Source organism: Eleutherodactylus coqui, chromosome 10, assembly GCF_035609145.1.
Source record: "Eleutherodactylus coqui strain aEleCoq1 chromosome 10, aEleCoq1.hap1, whole genome shotgun sequence".
NCBI lineage: Eukaryota > Metazoa > Chordata > Amphibia > Anura > Eleutherodactylidae > Eleutherodactylus > Eleutherodactylus coqui.
Window position 1 is genome coordinate 75,936,233 of NC_089846.1, and position 21,934 is coordinate 75,958,166.

At 49.0% G+C, this 21,934-nt stretch overlaps 1 protein-coding gene across 3 annotated transcripts; it reads left to right on the plus strand.

The window, feature by feature from the left end:
- Nucleotides 1-995: 995 nt before the first annotated feature.
- Nucleotides 996-21,653, plus strand: PHF1 (PHD finger protein 1). Of its 3 annotated transcripts, none has more exons than XM_066581322.1 (15): nucleotides 996-1,158; nucleotides 11,345-11,535; nucleotides 12,539-12,623; nucleotides 12,716-12,811; nucleotides 12,889-12,989; nucleotides 13,069-13,217; nucleotides 13,385-13,480; nucleotides 14,535-14,603; nucleotides 15,439-15,562; nucleotides 17,444-17,511; nucleotides 17,749-17,889; nucleotides 18,008-18,122; nucleotides 18,197-18,294; nucleotides 18,869-18,946; nucleotides 21,009-21,653. In XM_066581322.1, the coding sequence occupies exons 2-15, from the start codon at nucleotides 11,362-11,364 to the stop codon at nucleotides 21,238-21,240; spliced, it is 1,626 nt and encodes a 541-aa protein (XP_066437419.1). In that variant the 5' UTR covers nucleotides 996-1,158; nucleotides 11,345-11,361; the 3' UTR covers nucleotides 21,241-21,653. The 3 variants fall into 3 exon arrangements, with proteins under 3 accessions (XP_066437419.1, XP_066437421.1, XP_066437420.1); XM_066581324.1 differs by having other exon boundaries at nucleotides 12,542-12,623; XM_066581323.1 differs by lacking the exon at nucleotides 996-1,158 and adding an exon at nucleotides 1,196-1,375.
- The last annotated feature ends 281 nt before the right edge of the window (nucleotides 21,654-21,934 follow it).

A 21,934-nucleotide genomic window follows, 5' to 3' on the forward strand; every position in this document is an offset into this window, starting at 1 on the left:
TACAGCGGGGCTTGGCACAAAGCATTGCTTTCAATGGGATCGGTAGCAGTGCCGATCCCGTTGAAAGCAATGGGATAGAATGCCGGGGACTTCTGTCACAGCTGTGGCAGAAGTCCCTGGCCTTCTCCCTATGTTCTCAATGGGGCTAGCGCTGCTGCCGCTGGCCCCATTGAAAGCACTAGCGATATGCCGGTTCTATACCAGTGTCTTTCTTGCGCTGCGAGGCGAGAGTTTTCTCGTGCTCTCGCAGCGCAAGAAAGAAAATATCGCCAGTGAGCGTCCACCCTTAGGGGGCTCATAAGGCTTTTCTTCTCCATATAGCGAAGCCAGTACTATGAGTAAAGCATTATAGTTGTGGGCCCTGTTACAAGTTTTGCATGGGGGCCCGGGAAATTCAAGTTACACCTCTGTTGTTACTATACATGTTGCTATGTAATGCAGTTGTTCTTACATGCAGTTTTATTTTCCTATCATTTACACTTTCTGCTCTGCAAACCGATACAATGTGGCTGCTCTGGAAACAGCGCCCGTATTTCGGTCTTAGAATACCCTTTTGAGTTCAGTAAATTGTGATTTGGGGCCTCCGTGGATCGACCACCTATTGCCCGCAGCTGATATTACAAAGTTTCAGACCCTTCCTGGACTTACAGGAGATGTAGCAGCGCCCCCTAATGGTCATTCCATACCCCACACACAGGGAGGTCCGCTGCCTGGACGCAATACAGTAATTAATCAACTAATCCCCCTAAATCTCGTTAAATCCCTCCCCCTAATTGGCTCCTCGGTACCTCAGGGTTTTCCCGCTCCCTAACTACGCTCGCTGATTGGCTGTCCCAGAACGTGACTGACGTCTACGAAGCCCCGCCCACACCTAACGGGAAAATTAGCCTTAACAGTGCTCTGCCTTCTCTTTTATCAAGCGGTTCCGATTGGCTGGCTCCGGGGGTGGGTGTGGTGACGTCGCCGGGGTCGTTGCCTGGCTCCTCCTGCCTTTAGGCTGCTGCGTCACTCGGGCCGAGGTGCGGCCCGAGGATAAGAAGGAGGAGGACGCGCTCCTGCCCGGACCCCCCCGGGAGAGGCGGGGGAGGAAGACACCGAGCCACTGTGAGGGGAAGAAGAAGAGGAGGAGCCGGGGGAGGAATCTGAGGGGACCCCGGGGTGAGGGGAGCACCGTGTGAGAGGAATAGCAGAGGCCAATTATCAGGACAGGGGGGCGGGAGCAGAGAGGCCGGGGACCAGCATCACCTCCGGAGGACCCACCCGACGCTCATCCCCGGCCGGGAAGGGGTTAAGTGAGGGAGCAGGACACGTTAATGAGGCGCCACCAGCGGCTGACAGGAGGACAAGCACTTTTCTAACAGGACATTATGCAAATGTACGCAAATGAGTAGGCGATGCTAATTAGTGAGGCGGCTAATGAGCAGGTGATGTCCGGGTGAGTGCGGAGTCATGGAGCTGCATTGTGCCCGCTGCAGTCAGACTCTGCATTATGGGAGGATGATAATCCGTGACCATATACGGTAGGAGAGCCCCTAAAACAACTATACATGCCGGCCGCCCCGTCCCCAGTACATGCTGCCATATACGGTAGGAGAGCCCCTATAGCAGCTATACGTGCCACCTGCCCCGTCCGCTGCGCTCACATATATGGTAGTAGAGCCCCCTATAGAAGCTAAGCATGCCCCTTTCACATACCATGTATGCGCTCGCGTATACGGTGGGAGAGCCCCTATAGAACCTATACGTGCCAGCTGCCCCACCCCCCGTATGCCCTCATGTACATGGTAGGAGAGCCCCTATAGAAGCTATTCGTGGCCCCTGTATGCACTCACGTATATGGTAGGAGGGACCCTATAGAAGCTATACGTGCCCACCGCCCCATCCCTAGTACGCACTCACATATACAGTAGGAGAGCCCCTATAGTAGCTATATGTGCCGCCCGCCCCCGTCCACTTAGCTCCCATATATGGTAGTAGTGCCCCTATAGAAGCTATACATGCTGCCCACCCTGTTCCCTGTATGCGCTTACATATACGGTAAGAGACCCCTATAGCAGCTATATGTGAAGGCCACCCCATCCCTTGCGCTCACATATACTGTAGGAGATCCCCCATAGAAGCTCTACGTGCCCGCTGTTCGGCCCATGTATGCGCTCGCATATACGGTAGGAGGGCCCCTATAAAAGCTATACGTGCCTGACGCCCCGTCCCCTGTATGCCCTCGTGTATATGGTAGGAGAGCTCCCTAAAGAAGCTATATGTGCCTGTCCCCCTGTATATGCTCACATATATGGTAGGAGAACCCCTATAGAAGCTATATGTGTCCGCCCCCTGTATGTGCTCACATGTGGTAGTAGAGCCCCCGTAGAAACTATAGGTGCCTGCTGCCCGTCCCCTGAGCATGCTCACTTTTAAGATTGGAAGCTATACGTGCCCGCCGCCCCGTCCCCTGCGCTCACATGTATGGTAGGAGAGCCCCTATAGAAGCTATATGTGCCCACTGCCCTGGTCCCTGTATACGCTTATGTATACGATAGAGAGCCCCTATAGAAGCTATTTGTGCCCACCGCCCCAGTCCCTGTATGCACTCCGGTATACGGTAGAAAAGAACCTTTAGAGGCTATATGTGCCCACCGCCCCATCTCCAGTACGCGCTCACATATACGGTAGGGGAGCCCCCTATAGAAGCTATACGTACCAGCTGTCTGTCCCCTGTACGAGCTCACATATACGGTAGGGGAGCCCCCTATCGAAGCTATACGTGCCAGCTGTCTGTCCCCTGTATGCGCTCATATGGTAGGAGAGCCCCTATAGAAGCTATAAATGCCCCCTGCTAGTCCTCTCTATGCGCTCGCATATACAGTAGGAGAGCCCCCATAGAAGCTATACGTGCCCACCGTCTGTCCCCTGCTCTCACATATATGGTAGGAGAGCCCCTAAAGCAGTAATACGTGCCGTCCGCCCCGTCCCCTGCGCTCCTATGATTGGTAGGAGAGCCCCTATAGAAGCTATGCGTGCCCGTCCCCTGTATGCACTCGCATATATGGTAAGAGAGCACCTATAGAAGTTATACGTGCCCATCCCATTTGCACGCACACATATACGGTAGGAGAACCCCTATAGAAGCCATATGTGATTGGCATTTGCCCTCTGTGGGGTCCTTTCTTGTAACTCGCCAGGTTCCGTCGCTATGGACAAGCGGTATAGACACGGTATTAGGATTCTATTTAAAAAATAATAGTGCATCCGTGTTTTCCGTTCTTCGTGTCGGGATGCTGGAATGAATGCGCAGCAGCATCTCTGAATGGCTTTTGGTCATGTGACGCTGTTCTTTTTTCGCCTTTTTTATCACCAATCAGAAGAGTTGTGTTTCGCCCTTCTGCATCGGTCCGTCCTTGTCATTCGGCGGGCGCTGTCAGCTATCAACAAATGACTGGTATATCTCAGCTGTTTGGTTTTAAATGCGCTTTTTATTCCATCGTGACGACGATTTACTTTTATTGAAAATGTTCTTTTCAGTAGCAGGAAGTGCTGCAGGAAGCTTCACCGCTGCGGCATCTCCACCGGGTACAACCTGCAGGGATCGTTCTCATCCAACATATGACTTATTTTTGTCCTTTTTTCTTCAGTTCCACAACCAATTACAAGTTGTTAGAGAACGCGGTCTTGGGGCGGCTTTATCCCGGAAAACTATTGTCTGAAGAGCTGTCGGCGCAGGAATGCTGTCACACGGGAGCCTTTACACTAAACCATTGTTCCGTCGCTACAAAGGAGAGAGAACAAATTCTCAGTTGTCGCCCCCCCCCCCCTCCCGTTGGTGTCCGTGGTCACACTGAACAGTTATTGCGCCCCCCTTCCCCAACGTTGGTCAGTAGTTCTCCCCCCCCCCCCCCCCCCCACCTATGGGGAGAGATGGCCGCAGCAGAATACAGGCGGCGACAGCGTACGGTGTGGGCTTTGAGGCTGCATCTCCGCTGCAGAAATCTCGCAGAATTTCTGTGTGATCCTGCTGCCGTCATTCAGCCGAAATTTCCGCCCCGTGTGAAGCCAGCCTTAGATGCAGCCTCCTACCCGACGAGTCCCAGATGTGTCCAGCAGCAGCGCTCTGGTAGAATCCATGCCGCAGAGAAGAAGCCCACGATGACGATTTTGGCCAAACGATCTATTGAGGAGCATCTGAGGATCAAAGCTGGACATTCGCAGATAGAAAACGGTCACAAATGACCGGCGAGGGCGGATGGTTCGTGGAAATAAAATGTGCTGGGTTGGATGTTTTAACAAAGTTTGTTGACCAGAACGTTCAAGACCTTAAAGAAGAGATGCAAACTAGCAAAAGCCTAAAAACTCCAGCGCATGGGGCGGGAATTTAATGACCCGTGGAGGAATCCTCTAAAATAGCTTTTCCATCAGCCTAGTAGAATAGAACACTTCAGACGTGGCTCAGGTTTGGCAGTTCTGATGGGGGATAACCAGTGCACTAATACTCGGGGGGGGGGGGGGGGGGGGGGCATTACCTAGGAGGGGCAATGGCTAGCTGTAGAGGAGCTCGGTGTAGTCCTGGGGAAGCCTCTGCTGTTCCTCTCTTTGCTGTTTTCACTGTTTTGTAGTCTCATCATCTTATGCTCATTGTGTCGTCTGTTTGACATCGTTACATAAAGCCTTTTCACTTCAGACTCGAACTGCTTGAATATTAAAGGTGCAATCCCTATTATCCATTGTCCCCGCTGTCCTATAGGTGACGTGTGGCACGGACTTGTGCCCTGTGTGGCACCTGAATAAACCCTTCTGCCCCGATGTGTGCCCTGCAATGGGTTGCACCTTTAATAGCTGACATTTGTGTATCTGTTGTTCTGTCAGTGACTGATCCCACGGTACGTGGCCGGAGACGCATCCATCACCGCACGCGGCTCCTCATCTTTACGCATTTTCCAGACATCATTTCGCTCTCTGCAACTTCAGATTTTCTAAATTCTGGGAACTGTATCATCATTTACTGTAATTTGGTAAACCTCGTTTGCTGTTCAGAAAAAGTTTAGCCTGAAGTCACGGCAGATCTATGGAAACAGCGCAGGCGTGCATTTCACAGTTTTCAGGGGTTTTTTTGGCTTACAAATCTTGTTTGCCGCCCGTGAATAGAAGGAATATTCACGGGCTGAAAACGTGTTCTGATGGCACGGAAACGGTGTCCACAGGGTGGCATGAAAGTAGATTCAGCTGGCGGCTCTAGGCAGCGGCAAAATGCACCGTGGGAAACTAAACCATGTAATCCTAAAGGGAAACCATGTGCGTCCATCCGTGGTGTAACTATTATATATATTATACTTTGTGTTGCGGGTTTAGCACTCAACTCCACAAATACCATCTGCAACAATGTCACTTGTGTTATTGCTACAGAAGAACTTGTTGCTTAGATCTGCATCCCATGTGATTCCACCCTTGGGGTCGGGTCACAAGTAGCGGAAGGGGTGCGGATTTACTGCTGCAAAAAGTCTGTAGCAGAGCTGTGTCAAAAACCTCACTAAAATCCGCGCCATTGTTATGGTGCAGCTTTTTACCTGGATCTGCAGCAGGTTTCATCCTTTCAGTCTGCTGCGGACCCACAATGCTGTTAATTTTGAGGTCGTTTCCATGTGATATTTTATTTATTCCCTTCCCCCCTACATGTGAACGTACCCTCGGGGTGAATTCACAAGCAGCAGATTTGTTGCAGTAATTCCTGATGCTCCCGGTCAGGACTCCGTGCCGCAGGCGCATTCCGATGAATTCAGCTGTAGATATTTCTGTAACGAACCTACGGCGTACAACTGTCCGGCTGTGGATTCGGTAAGCCGAACCTCCGCAGACTCCGCCTCCGTCACATATGACTCATGTTACCGTGTGCTAAATGCACTGCAGTAAGATGGGAACATCAGACAGAACATAAACTATAGATTTATTGGAATACAATTTCAGAACACAAAACATGATTAACCATGATGGAAATGTGCGACAAATTCAGCGTTGTATGAATTAGACCATATTTCTTTGGTTTTACAAGCCCTGCGCCGGTACCTTCCTGCCGACTCTGCGCCTCTGGGAATGGCCTATCCAAAAAACGGCATCCAAACTAAAGGTTTTCCTTGAGGAAGACCTATTAGTAGGTCGAAAAGTCGCTATTTTCATCCTGTCCTGGGAGAATAACACCATCTTGAGCTGTGCACCCAGTGATGCTGCCACTTCATCTTTATTTTTTCCTGCGTCAGACCGCTTTCACACGGCTGAGAAAGTCGCACGAGATTTGTGTGTTGCGAGACGCACTAATCTCACACGTAGGAGCGATGTTTTCCTGCATTGCACTGTGATGCATGAAACAAATCTTGGCGTCTCCTATCTCTGCGCACTCCTGCATCACATCCCCCGGCGGCAGCATTGCACCATGTGCTAAAGACAGGCAAAGTGAGGTCTCCCCCCATTAAAAGCAATGGAAGAAGCTCTACAATCCTACTTCCCGAAGTTAGGTTAGGCGGTTTTGTTACAAAGACACCTCGCAACCGCAGCAAAACTGCCCGTGTGAAGTTAGCCCAAGGATGGACAGCAAGCCCGATGACTCCTCCTTGCAGATGCGGAATTGAAAACTGCTTAATTCTGCCATCCAAATCTGCACTGAGACCCCTCATGAGATGTGATCTTTGTGGATCAGATAACTTTTGATCACATATCAGCTGCAGAATATCAGCAGCGTTCGTTTAGGGCGGTTCGTTTGTAAAATGCATGTCATATTTCAAGATTGGCTTTAAACTAAAATCTTGTACAGCACTGAATAATTATATAAAAAATGCCGTGAAAGAATACTTAAGCTGAATTGACATGACGGCCTCCCATTGGGAACTACAGGGACCCCTGTCTGTGCGGCCCGATCTCCACAGACTCTGGACTGTATTAACAGAAAACCTAAAAATTTACAAATAAAACCTGAAGACTGATCAATGCAGCACTGCGCCATTTCCATATAGTCTACATATTTCTGTGCATTAGTAAGTATACAGGTGTAGTCAACAAGCCGATCGGTAGCCATATCTCACTACTGGGGTCCTATAGTGCAATAGCGTACTGGAATAGGAAGACGTGGATGTGCTACATGATGGTGTGACACACAGGCTCCTGGGGGCCCGGACCATGGATTTCAATTTTGTGCTGTAGCCCCTGTAAGAGAATAAAACCCAATTACAGACTTGAAGAGAAGCAGAAATCAGCTTTCTGTGATTTTTAGTCCGGTGGGACCACTGTTATAACTGAAGTAAAGGCGTCATACTGTAAGTGGCCTTCTGCTATGATACATGCATGGAGCCGATTCAGTCTGCAGTCCAGTGCTGGCGCCATCATTGTAGGACTGTGTTAGCGAAGCGCCGATGCAATGCAGATTACTAGGAGGAGCAAGACCCAATGTAATCGAGTGCAGATTACTAGTGGGAGCATGACCCAATCAGAAGACGGTGCAGATTACTAGTGGGAGCACGACCCAATCAGAAGACGGAGCAGATTGGGTCATGCTCCCCCTAGTAATCTGCAGCGGCTTCTGATTGGGTCGTGCTCCCCTAGTAATCAGAAGCCGGTGCAGATTACTAGGGGGAGCACGATCCAATCAGAAGCCGGTGCAGATTACTAGGGGGAGCACGATCCAATCAGAAGCCGGTGCAGATTACTAGGGGGAGCACGATCCAATCAGAAGCCGGTGCAGATTACTAGGAGAAGCACGATCCAATCAGAAGCCGGTGCAGATTACTATTAGCGCGACCCAATCAGAAGGTAGTACAGATTACTAAGAGAAGCGCAATCCAATCAGAAGGCTGTGCAGATTACTTTTAGGAGCGCTAGCCAATCAGAAGACAGCGCAGCTTACTAGGAGGAGCACAAGCTAATCAGAAGACAGTGCAGATGTCAGCGTGCGGGTTGGAATTTTGCGCGATCGCCTCGTTGGCCCTGTATTTATTCCAGGGACTGTCAACACGGATCGATTCCTGAATCTCCTGCAGAGAGTGATGACTTCCTGGATGACGGCCCCTATTGTAGCAGGGGGCCACTACGTTGCCTTACTTCAGTCCTAGCAGCGGTCCCACGGGACGTAAAGAGACGCGGAAAACAGATTTCTGATTCTCACATCTTTAATTGTGCAATTGGGCTTTACTTTCTCATACGGGGGTCACTGCACAAAATTGAAATCCATGTTCCGGGGCCCCCAGGAGCCAAACCATCCGGATGCCATGTGGCCCTTCGAGAGAGTGGACCCAGCCCATCCTCTTTGCTACTGGGTAGAGCGCAGCTCTGTAGGACTCCCATCACAAAGAAGTTGTATGTTCAGTAAACTAGTAGGGAATTTAGGAATGATTGTGGCTGAAGGAGAATGTGATTGTTCCCAGCAAGAGAAACCACGTAATCCTGTAGATATGATACCTTTTAATGGCTAACAAAAATACATGATGTAATAATAGCGAGCTTGCAAACCAACGCAGGGTTCTTCTTCAGGCCATTAAAAGGTATCATATCTACAAGATTACATGGTTTCTCTTGCTGAGAACAATCACATTTTGCTCTACTGGCTAATATGGTACCAAACCGCTGAAGGGTGATGGTAAGAGCATGGAGGGGCCTGTGCACCAGTGTGTTCTGTCGTGGCTGGACAAGCATCGTCTATGGATGCCAGAGCTTCCGGACTTTACATGAATGACCCCCATTACCTGACCTCAGCCATCTTGGACAAGCCCAGGGAGCAGTACTGGATTCATAAAAGTAGATTTGTCACCATACTATGCTGCTATAATTAATAGGTCTTAATTAGGACCTGTCATGTGCTTGGGCTGTTGCTTTGTAGCTGCTGATTTTATTGCCGGTCCCCTCCCCCCTTTCCTTTCCATTCTTCCTCACAAAGGCCCATTAGTTTCAGCTGCTAGCATTCTCAATGTGTCAAATGGGTGGTCTGCAGAGCTGTCAGTCAAATCTGACATCACCTACTGACAGTGAGAGGAGAGGAGTTTTTAAGTCCCAGGAGCTGAAACTAATGGTCCTTGGTAAGGATGAATGGGGGGAGGAGGAACCAAAGAAAAGCTACAGTATAGTCAGCGGGGCCGCAGCTACGCAGCTTATGCCGCTGACCTGAGTGCGTGACAGTGCCCCGTACTGTCAGAAAAAGTAGTACAACCATATAAACTGTGGCTATGGGCAGTGACATAATACATCCAAGTAACGCCTCTTGTATTCTGCAATGGTGCAGAGTTTGCCATGGTTATTAGATGTGGGAATGATGCGGGTTTCCTGCTTTGGACGCAGCCTAAGGGAACGCAGCGGGGTGGCCAGCTGAGTTTGCTGCTTTATTCCGCCTCAGAAAACCACGTCAAAATCTGTGTTTTTTGGCACAGATTCGCCCACGGAATTTGCCCTGTCAGTGAGAAAAATCAGCATGCAGAATTTCAACGTGGAAAAAGACCTGTAATTTTTTGATGCGAAAACGCCATTTTCCACATTGGAATTCCGCATGCGGATCAGTGCCAAAAATGGCATCCGAAAGACAAGGATTGTGACCTGGATATTAGAGGCTGCATTCACGCAGAGCATTCCTCAGTGAATTGCGCTGTATGAACGTACCCTACGAGTCCATCCGCGCGGCTGTAGTCTCTGCCGCCCGAAAGCTACATATTAATAAAGTGTCCGGCACAGTGGGCGGTTCTCTTTTCCTGGAAGCTTCTGTGAGGAGTAGCGCAGTAGGCTACACTATTACAGATGGATCGCTGAGGGCCGAAGGACAATTAGAGTTCTGAAAAGATGTATTATTTGGGCCGCAGCCCCTCGTTCAGCCATCCAATGCTGGGTCTGGATAATGTCACTCAGCCGCCTCCACAGTGATACAGGATAGGAAGTGACACCCCCCTCCAACTGTTGGATGGGAGCGCAGTCAGCGCTTTACATCAGAGGGGCTCAAAATTTTTAGTATTCTGCCAAAATTTGCCAACATTTTACTGATAAACTGTCTTCAGTGCCAAGATGGTGTTATGGCAGTAAATGGGTCTACAGGGGGCATAAGCAGGGCCGCAGCATCACTCCATCTATTCCTATGGAAGAAAAGGTTGCAACCCTCCGACTATAACTGAATACCTTGTTACTCCTGCCACAGGACCCCCATAATGGTGACGGTCACAGGATAGTTCCCAACCCCCCCATAACAGTGACAGCGATAGCACCCCTTGTGATTACAGAAGGACTGAGGGTGTAAGCCTGTGACCCCAGTGACTAGGATGTCCACATCATTTAATGATCCCAGGAATGTAAAGGACCTCCGCAGCCTTCTAGGACTATTCTCACCTGTGCCCCAGGTTTGCCACCTTTGGTGCGGCAACGCGTAAATATGAGGGCTAATGATGGCAAATATAATGGAACTCAGAGAGGATTTTCTAACTGGTTGACTCATTTAGCTGGTTCTTCATCTGTTCTCATACGTCCATTCTGGATTTCCACCCCAAACTTGTTATTAGGAAATCGTCAGTAGCTAAAGGTTAGCAATTGTTGCAGTTTGACTATTTCTATAAAATGAAAGCTAGAAAGTGCAGCCAATGTGGATGTGGACACGTGACGCTTCTTGGAAGAGGTTGTGTCAATTCTAGCTGTTATGCTGCAGGAAGCAGACAGCTCCGTACACTGCGCAGTAGCTCAGGTTGGTACTGCAGGCTGAGTCCTATTGAAGTGAATGGAACTCGGCCTGCAATACCATCTCGGGCCACTGCACAGTACCTCCTGCAGCAAACCGCTAGACATGGGAAAACCCCTTTAAGCAGAGTACATTAGAAAGGTGCACCCACTCATATTGGAATTATAGGACCCCTTTAATTGAGCATTCAAACTTGAACCCTGGCTGAGATCTTTTGCTATGTGTAAGTGGCTTATAACGGTGGACTTGGCTCTACACATGGCAGCAGATCCTCCACTTACACGGCCTTACACAGTAGATGAATGCTAGTTCAACTACTGATCTTGGCAGGATCAGCCAACCATCTAATGTTTCCGTGGGTTTTCCAATTTTCTCACAATGGCCAATGTTGGGGAGAAAATTGCTGATCCTTTTGTTCTCTGTAGGAGGTAAGCCATCGCTAGAGGAGTCTGGCGGCAGCTTACTCCCCAGCACAGATGTGTATAAGGGAGGTCAGGAGGAGCAATGAGCAAGCATTCCTATGATCCGCTCTTGAAGGTGCTTGGCGGGCCTTAAGGCCCTCATACAACTCAAGCTTTAGTCATCTGAACCCACCAATGACAGCGGGTTCGGACGACTCTGTAACGTGTCTAGAGGCCACTCAACATTATGAATTGTCTCTAACTGCAGGTTCTTTTTACAATGTGATGGAGGGGCGGGAGCCCTCGACCAGACCCAGCCGTACCACACCTGCCAGCCCGAGGGTCACGCCTGCACTGGTCAAACGGCCTCGTTTCCAGACTCTGGCGCGGTTTTGGGAGGGTCAAGATGTTTTAGCTCGTTGGACTGATGGACTCCTGTATCTAGGCATCATCAAAAAGGTGAATTTTAATTTGAAGAAAGTGTTAGACTAGTGCATTCTGGTAATTAATGTCTTACACGGGTCACTATTAGTGTACCGGCCTCCGTTGTGAGCGATTATGGATAGTGGCATCTCAGTCCTGTCCGCAATCCCACCAGTTATTCTGTAGACCCCCCCGTTCCTCCTCGGATGCAGGCAGGACGGTTTCTTACATCTACAGCCGCCCCACCGTGATGCAGATTTGGAATACAATGGGGAACTAAGGAATTACTGTTTCACATGTTTATTTTGAACTTCTAATGTTGTAGCATGCCCCTGTATACACGGCATCCCATGGATGCTGTAAGGGTTAACATTAAGGCCACGTTTGCACGTAAATGCCCCAGAAGCAGCAATGTGGAGGTTTTCAAACTCTCATCCACATGTGGAAAAAACCTGCACTAAATCAGTGCGGAAATCGACCTTTAATGTCTGTTTTATGTTAATTTTAGCAGCCAATTTGGTGCAGAAAACGTGCGGATTTTGGCTATTGATGGCCTACAGGTCATCGGTAGATAATTGGCTCGTATTCCCACCCATCAGCTGATTCCTGGAACTACTGTCACTGCATTCAGCACTAGGGCGGTACTGCAGTACAACTCCCATTCAGGTCAGTGGGCTCTGCGCCTGCAATACCAACCCAGGCCACTGCACTGACCACAATGACAGTGGCCCCTGCAATCAGCTGTTCCACAGGGATCAGAGTGGTGGATTCCTGCTGATCATTTATTGATGACCTGTAGCAAAAATAAACTACTACCGGAATACCCCTTTAAAGCAGATTTATCCACGGAAACACTGCTGATTCTCCGCCATGTGTGAACATTCCCCAACGGTGGGCTGAGTGAATAGTCAGACCCCAATCACGCCCCCCGTCCTCTGATGGTGACTGCAGCAAACAAATGGTTAAACAGCTGATTTAATAATCTCGGCATAGAAGTTCCCTCCGCTTTATCTCTCTTTCCTCCTCTCTGGTTCTTGAGCAGGTGGACAGCGCACAGGAGACCTGTTTAGTTCGCTTTGAAGATAATTCCCAGTTCTCGGTGCTCTGGAAGGACATCTTCCCCCGTAAGAATCTCATTAATCTCCTTATAAATGATTGATGAGGGGGGTCTGTCGGCCCCCCGGGGAGCTGAACTAACCAACTCTTCATCCTGCAGCTGCTGTGCCCGGAAAAGAGCAGCTGTGCTGTGTGTGCAACTCGCAGGCGTGCACGCCTGACAACAAGCTGGTGCATTGTGGAAAGTGTAAGCACGGTAAGTGGGCCTGACCTGATTGTCACATTCATTGGCATCATGACCACATTGGCACTGAGCACTGCCCTGTCTCACAGCTTATCACCAGGAATGTCATGTGCCCAGCGTGCCGTGCGACACAGATAGTTCCGGGAGCTCCTGGATGTGCAGACAATGTGTCTTTGCGGTGGCTACCAAGGTAGGTTGCCATCTCCCACCCGCCTGTCATTCATACTACGGCGCCCAGCCATCAGCTTTGTTGTCTGTCCTTCTTGCAGAGAGGTGGCGCTCTCAAGAAGGGCCCTTTTGCACGCTCCATGCTGCAGATGAAGCTGTCTCTGCCCTATCAACTGAAGTCTTTAGAGTGGGACCCACTGCATCTGACCAATAAACAGCAGTGTTACTGCTACTGCGGGGGGCCTGGAGAGTAAGTATGGCGTAAGTAAGATGATGGGGGGGCGGCATCCAAAGGGATAGGGTGGGCAGATGGAAAGGGTGGGGCCAGCAGAGTAAGTATGTTTAACATAGGGCCGGTGGCGCTAGGGGGTACACAGACACACCGCAGTATATACACACCGATCTCTGTCCCTGCAGATGGAACATGAAGATGCTTCAGTGCTGTCGCTGTCTGCAGTGGTTCCATGAAGCTTGTACGCAGTGTCTGAGCAAACCGCTTTTATACGGAGACAGGTAAGTACGAAACTACCAATGTCCAGAGCCGGGCCCCGATGCAGAGGGCCCCTGTGCAGAGAATTTGCCTGCCCCCCGAAAACTGATATACACACACTCCCTGTAAGACAACGCATGGATGGGCTGTGATACAGTGGCTCAGCTCTAGTGTGCAGATGCCAGTTCTGTGATAGCGATGACAGTGTTGTTACTTCCGGCGATCACAGAAGACTTCATCTCTGATTGGGGACTTCTGTTTTGTTTTTTTTCGATCTGAGCCCAGACCGCCATAAAGACATTTTCCAGCCATGACTTGTCTCTGAGCAGACTCCCCATCCAGCCGCTATCCCCTCCTCTCAGTACCCCATAAAGAAGTAGTGCCCCCTCCTCTTAGTGTCCTTGTAAAGTAATAATGCCTCCTCTGTGGCCGCACTTAATAATAATGCCTCCCCTCGTGCCAGCAGTAGTCAATCTCTGTTCTCTAACCTCCAGCTGTAGAAGATCTCCGCTCCCGCGGTCCTCGTTGATGCTTCCTGCCCTGTCCAGTCCGTGTGCGCAGCATAACTCCTTCCCCACCCCCTGTACACACTGGTGGAGGAGTTCAGCTGAGCGGGGAGTGTCTGACGACTATGGGGACAGAGGAGCTAGTTCTTCAAATAATCACTACTGCGAGAGGTCAGAGAGCAGCAGTCTGGTGGTGCGAAGGGGAGGTGGTGGAGCCATTTTGAGTCCGCCCCCATCCCCTGGGCCACCAGTCTGCTGAACCAGCGATATGTTCGTCCTTGTAATGTCAAGACTCAGAGCAGTTGGGTTGTATAAACGTATGAAACAAGATGTCTGCCCGTGGTCTCCAGCTGTGACGACATGGGCGATGCTCCCTCCCAACATAGGACTTGTAGAACAGCAGACTGAGGCGCTGTAATCTGGCCGTCCTGCTCATTCCTGACTGCTGCCTTACGGAGAGTGAAATGTGATGTGCGAAAGAATGTGATCAGCAGAGTCCCGAGGAGCCGTCGGAGATGTCATGTTGGCGCTTTATTGGCCTCACTCTGTGTTTTTCACTCTTCCATGTCAGGTTTTATGTTTTTGAGTGCTCGGTCTGTACAAGAGGTCCAGAAAACGCCTGGAGACTTCCTCTGGGATGGTGAGTCTTTCATCTTCATACTAATCCTAACTTAGGCTCTGTTTATACCGGCGCGTACATTCCATTTTTGATGGAAAACCGCAAGTGCCAAACTGCTGCGGATGAACCCTTCCACCATACTGGGGTCTGAATTGCTGCGGCGTGCTCTCCGGTATAACACATTACACTGTTTGCCAGGAGAACCTGGGTGTACATACTAGAAGGGGGATCCCGCCAGGCTCCGCTCACATCTGCGTTTGGGTTTCCGTTTTTAAAGGATCTGTTTACAATCCCATAAGCAAATTCAAAAACAAATGCCAAACTGCAACTAAATACTATGGTTTCTGTTTTTTGATGGATCCAAACAGAAACATTCGTGTGCAGAATAAAAAAAATGGATTCATTAAACGGAACAAATAACGGATACTATCAGAAGGTTTTCCATTTCCATTCCTTCCCCCATTGACAACAGTGTGAAAGGAAAAAAACAGAAGGCTACTTTTCATCAGGTTTCCTATTTCTGGCCCGCAAAAAATAGCTTCACGGAATACGCTGTTGTTCTTATGGACAAAAAACTTTTTAACCTTTCCAACTTCAAGCTGCGGCCGCGTTCACACAGCGTCCATTCAAGTCTCTATTTTCCCGCTCTGTTACTGGAGCAGGAAAACGGAATCCCTGCCCAAACGGATCTGTCTGATGTTGGAACCACATAGACCATAACTTCGACCATAACAGTGGTGGTCCGCCTTCCATTGTGCTGTCCAGCATTCACCTAGAAGAAACAGCAACATTGTTATGTAAAGTGATATCTTTCTGTGTTAATTGGGCATATAATAAACCGTCTTGTCTCCCGCAGGGTGGATGTGTCGCACCTCGTCCTCTATCACCTCAGTATTTGTTGTAAGAAGAAATATTTTGATTTTGAACGAGAAATCTTGTCTTTTGTTAATGAGAACTGGGAGAGTCTGCTACTGGGAGAAGTAAGTCATCCACCATCCTACATGTGGTGTCCTAGATGTGCTATGCTACTGTCGTGCACGGGGCACCCGCCGAAGGCCTAACTGACATCTCCCTGTTGAACTAAACATGTACACTTGGCATGTCAGGCAAGATCTGCACGCTGAAATGATTGATTGACATCACAGCCCACCTCTATAGCCAGTGTGTGCAGTCGTCTTCTTCAGTGTTCATTCATAACCAGGGAGTATCTGTCACATATGGTATCTCAGAAGGCTGCAGCCGAGTCTCTTTCTCTGCCTACCAGAATGAAACTACATTGGAAGGTTCCCTCTGGCAGCGCTGATCTTGGTCTACGGAGATCTAGCAGCTCTGCCATGCCTGGGTTGACGTGGTGGTCATGTGATCGGCAGGTCCAGTAGAGGCAGGACCATTGCAGCTGCCTATCTTTATTACATAGCATTAATTAAAGGGATTGTATGGAACTTTCACTATTGATGACCCATCTTCAGGATAGGTCATCAGTGGTTGATCAGCGGGGGTCCGCCACTCAGGATCCTTGCTGATCAGCTGGCCCACTGTCAGTGCAGACAGCACTGGAAGCAGATAGCGCTGACATCACTGTAGCAGCCCACTTTGGTGGTATAGGTACAGCTCCCATGAAATCAACGGTAGCTGTGCCTGTAGCACCAAAACAGGTCGCTTCAATATTGACAGTGTTATCTGCTTCAGGCACTGATTGCGGCCTGGGCGATCACCTGATTGGCAGAGATCTCAAGCAGCGGACCCCCGTCAATCAAGTATTGATGAACTATCCTGAGGATGGGTCATCAATTCTAAAAGTTCCAGACAACCCCTTTAAGTACTAAAAGCGGAGACAGCAGAAGTTACAGTATAAACTACTTCTGTTTTCTCCTTAACATCTCCAACGGTCTAAGCTAGATTGAAGGAGCTTTAAAATACACATTGTACATTTAAGAGCCTTTTGCACAACCTAATAATCAGGCCAAAACACCTGGCTGTGTAAAAGTGCAAACAATCAGCTGACGCGCTCAGACACTCATGTAGTCTAATTGGCTCGTGTATGCTCTCTGGTTGGCTGTATATCCTACCCCCACCCCTTTGTAAAAAGGAAGATGTGCAGCTGACCACCATACGAATGATCCTGAATCCCCTAATAGAGTCGGGGTCTGAGCACCAATCTCATTGATCACCACTTTTCTACTGAAGTGAATTGGACCCTTACAATGGGGCGGGCTTAAAGGGGTGTTCCTGTTGTGAGGCAAATTCTCAAAAATTCCAGATAGGTGTTTGCACCATGTTTACGCTCAGCTAGTTATGAGTATAAATCATACAGCCATAACCTTCTTGTTCACCACTCCCACATCACTATTTTCCAAGATGGCCACCATATCCCTACTGACATGCAGCTTAAAACTACATTTCACACAATTCCCGGCTCTGTACTTCCTTCCTGTGTGTGTCCCCACTAAGCGCTGCCCTGCTATTGGTCAGCAATCCAGTCCTGAGAACTAAATACAAGAGAAGCCATCCCTGGTGGTTCCTACTGAGCAAGCTTGACCTGCAGCGCTTGAATAACTGCAGGACGTATCCATGGCAACAGGGAATAAACACTTCTGAAGTGCCGGGAGAAGTCAATGGTTTATAGAGCAACAGGCACAAAATCCAAAGCAGAACCGCACTGCAAACCTTATAACATTTCATTATCATTCATTTGGCAGTAACTTTACTTTACCGTAAAACCCCTTTAAAGCATAAGACCATGCAGCGTAGCTCTACAGAGCGTCGTCTTTAGTGGGTAAACAAGTGGATCGGGAAGTGGTGATGACTTTACTTGTGACCCGTCTTGGCTTTGTCTGTAGATAACCACATGTGATCTTCAGCTTACAGATACCCCTCGCACGGACAGGTACTCCCACCTGCTGCACGCCCTGACCGCTGAGAAGGACAGGTAAGCCTCTCCCGTCTGCTACTGGGGAACATATTGGAGAGTTATTTTTAAGGGTCTCTGTAGGGAGGGCTCGCTGCCGCTGACCCGTCATTGTATTCGCACCATGTGTGGCTCCGACTAGTCAGTCCTTACCTGCAGACATGATTGATGTACATGGATGAACACTGCTGGTGTGGAGGTATCAGGTAGTGGATGCAGACAATTTGCCATTGGATGAAGTTTTGTTCCGCCTCCCAGGTTTATCTCGGGGAAGGAGATCAAGAAGAAGAAGTGTCTGTTTGGACTCCAGAGCCGCGTCCCCCCTCCCGCTCCGCAGACAACGCTGACTGAACTGAGGCTACAGGAGGCAGACGTGAGGGGCTCCACTCCGTGCGTAAGGTGAGGGGATCTGTACTCCATGTATTACTCCTGCCGAACATCACTGTCTGTATAGATCATGTTGCATTCTGTATCTCCCTTCACTTCCGCAGCGAGCGGATATAAAGATCTCTTGCAGTTCCCTTTTAGGGAGGATGGGGGTCCTGAGAAGCCCCCCACACAAAACAAGGACACAAAGCATAGAGAAGCGGATGCGGAAGGAGCGGCAGAAGCTGCAGAAAGCTCTTACCCAGGTAATTTGGAGTGGGGTGAGGTCTCGGCCGATGAGAGATGAGCTGCGAGTCTTACATGTCATCTCTTTTTTTAGGATGTGGTGCAGAACCCATTTAGTTTTAACCAGGAGTACCTGGGATACCGCGGTAGCACCTACAACTTCCGACGCACCGGAGCGCGCTGCCTTCAGAGGTAAGTGATGTGTACAGCTTATAATGCCTCCAGGTGATGTGCTTGTTTGTGTCTGGTCGCTGCTTATATCTGTGTCCCATGTCAGAGAGCAGTACTCCTCTGAGTGCCTCAGGGCAGGTAAGTACTAGTGGTGCACTCTGGGACCCCGTGGATTGGCAGAAGGGGGACTCCTGCCCTCTGTGTCACACTTCAGAAAGGAATAGATTTGTGACATACTAAATGTTTTCTGCAATTGGCAGGTCTCTCGGTACAGTAACTTTCACCCGAACGTATAGTTACATGTCCGGATGTGTTACAGGTGACGCTGTAACTGTATGTCATCAGTATTACTGATCCGTATTACAGTCCAAAAAGCATGGACAGTCAAATACAGTCAAAATGCACCCCGCTGAAGGTGGCCCTGCTCCTGGAATGCGGTGCCGGCCCCGATGTCATGCTGCTCGTGACAGGTTCCTTTTAAGGTCAAAATTGGCTTCGTCCTTAAAGCGGTTAAAAAATGCTGCCATTGGTAGAACACGGAAAAGTACTGGCCTCGTTCTGTTGTATCTAGCTAATGATCTTCTTCTTATTCCAGCCCTCCAATTAGGATGTTTGCCTCGTTCCACCCATCAGCAAACACTTCTGGGACTGTGGCTGCTTCCCTTCAATCCAGGTTGGTTGTGATCCGTTGCCAACGGCCGGGCGGGGAGTTTCGGAGGCTTGGAATGACGGCACCTATAGAACTTCATATCTTACATTTAACATAGTCCCTGTATGTTCTGTACATGGCCAAACTACCTGACTGGCCTGTGTACGTGACTAGTGGCCCTTTTACACATCCGACAGTCGTTTAACAACCACACAAGCGCTGATGTCACCGCTAAGGTCGTCAGCGCTCGCACAGAGCGTTTACACAGAAAGATGTTCCGCTGGATTGCTGGCTTCTCGTCAGCTTCCTATGGGAAGTGCTGAGCAGGGAGCATTTACACAGGCCGAGAAGCCAACGAGCTTCTCCTACGGGGAGATTTACTGTGAGCATATTTATGTTCACTGCAATTGAAAATTCAGAGGGCGAATGTACATTCATTTGTCGGCATATCTTTGGTCTCTCTACGCAGGCCAATTTTAGGGCAAACAGTCGTTCCATGGAATGTTCAGGCCCGTGTAATATGACCTTAAAGGGGTTGTCTAATTGTAAACTATTGATGGCAGATCCTCATATTAGGTCATGAGCAGTAGACTGGTGGGAGTCTGTCGTAGAGGATCCTGCTGATCAGCTATTTGCCAGGCCGGTGTACTTGTATACTGAGCTGATTTCTACAGGAAGCACACAGCTCCATTCTCACTCTAGCAGTGAAGATTGGTATTGCAGGTTATGTTCCCATTGAAATGGAAGAAAACTTTAGATGCAATACCAATTCTGGCCACTGAAGTAAGAACCGAACTGTCTGCTTCCTGCAGAAATCAGCTCTGTACACAAGCACACAGACTGAGCAAACAGCTGATCAGGGGGTGATAAACCTCTGCTGATCTATAATTTATGACTGGACAGCCCCTTTATGGGTGAGTTCACACGTAAAGGATTTGGTGCGGATTTTCCACAGTGGAAAAATCAGCACCCAAATCCACACTGGTGCAGATTTTGATGCAGGTCCACAGCAAACTTCATCCCTTCTACTGAGCTTGTAAAATCTGTGCCAAATCCATTATGTGTGAACTCACCCTTAAGGGGATTGTGCGGTTTCAATATAAAAACTTTTATAGGCTGGACATAAGTTAATATAAAAAATAATGCATACTTGCTTGTCTTCGTCTGTCCCGGGCCTCAGCTAATCGGCTCCCTATGTTCCGTTCCCATCCTCCGCCGCCAAAAGCCTGGTGACGACGGCAGTCAATTAGGGGCTGCAGCTTCACTTCCTGGACACCTGGCATCAACGCCCACATTCTGGGCACCATGATGCCAGGAGTTTGTTGCGGTCTAGGAGTGGCAACAGTTGTCATCTGACTTCTTGTGGTAGAGGACTGCGATGGAGCAGTGAGAGACAGCCTGGCCCCGGAATGGGCGAGTATGCATTTATTTTTTATTTTAACTCATGCCCAGCCTTTAGAAGTTTTTATATTGAAACTACATAACGTCCTTAAGGTCCTTTTACATGGACAGAAAATCTGCCCTTAGCCAGAGCCGATTAATGATAGTGTTAAACTTTCACCTACGTGCGGCAATCCTTTTTCCTGGCACCGTGTCGGCATTGATGGTAGTTTCATCCCTGTTGACACGAGGGGCTGCTGACAAAATGATTATTTTATGACGACATAAAAGATGTGATCAGCAAGAAATGATGATTTGCTTCCCTGCCGTCTGCTCACTGGCATGTCTACCCCCGGTGATGATCAGTAGCATACGCCCAGAGTTCACCAGTTGCCACGCTGCGCCCACAACAGTATTATAAACAGACCATAAACCTATGATTAACTACAGTTTGACTTGATCCTGCTGTTTGTGGCGGGACGGAGACAAGCAGCTGCGGCACATCCGGCGCCACTTTGATAAACAGTAGGAATGGGCATTAGGCCTCATTTAGCAAAACTATTAGTAATATTGCCCTTGGCAACCAATCATACTGCAGCTTACATTTTTTCGGAGCAGTTTGAGAAATGAAAGCTGAGCTGTGATTAGTAAGTTTTGAGGCCTCTTGCGTTAAGATATTCACACTTCTCCGTTCTTTCTGTTTCAGCGAGGTGTCCCCTGCAGTTTCAGAAGTGCCCCCTCTGCTCCCAGAGGTGGTGGAGCCATCAATCCCTGTTCCAGAACCTTCCTCTCCTCAAGCACCGTCATCCTCGTCCTCCTCCGAGGGCTGCGAGTGGTCGGAGTCACCCGAGCAGGGCATGAAGCTGCTCGCCCGGAGGGTCACTGCTGAAGGGGCTATTGAATATTTAGTGGAGAGGGAAGAAGAAGCGATCTTCTGATTCCTCCTTCGATGGAGGTTCATAGAGCTCATGCGCTTTACTTTACAATGTGCAACCTGCAAAGACCCCCTGATGTGGGCTTACTGTACATACCGTCCTCCAAGGCTAATCCCGAACTCTCCGCACACGCGTGTACATAGCGCTGCTTGTGATTCTCGTCCCGTCCCGTGTTTCTACCGTGTCCGCTCACATTACACATCGGGACAGTGATGACATGAAGGACATTTGAGGTTCTTTTTTCTTTTTGTATTTCCTAATTTACTCTGTGGGGTGGAAGGTCTGATGTTCTGTCCGTTCTCGGCTCTGGTTAAAGATGGTGTCTGTTTGTTGAACAATCGCACAGGTTCTTGTCTATTAGGATCTTCATGGAACCACATACATGTCTGTCCGGGGTTATTAAAAAAGTGACACAAGTTCTCCTGCTCAGTCATAATGTATTGCAGGGTGCCATCATCACGATTTATGTCCCTTCACATATTCACATGGGTGATAAGGCTGAAAAATAGATTCTGCTCCAATAAATCCAACCTGTAATCCTACAGAACCTTCCCAACTCCAAATCCGGCAATCAATAAATCCCCGGATCACAGTCTCATCTCCAGTAATCTAGTAATAGGTCTATAAAAACCCTTAAAGGGAACGTGTGGCCTACTATAAGCACCATAATCTAACTTATAGTGCATATGCACTGATG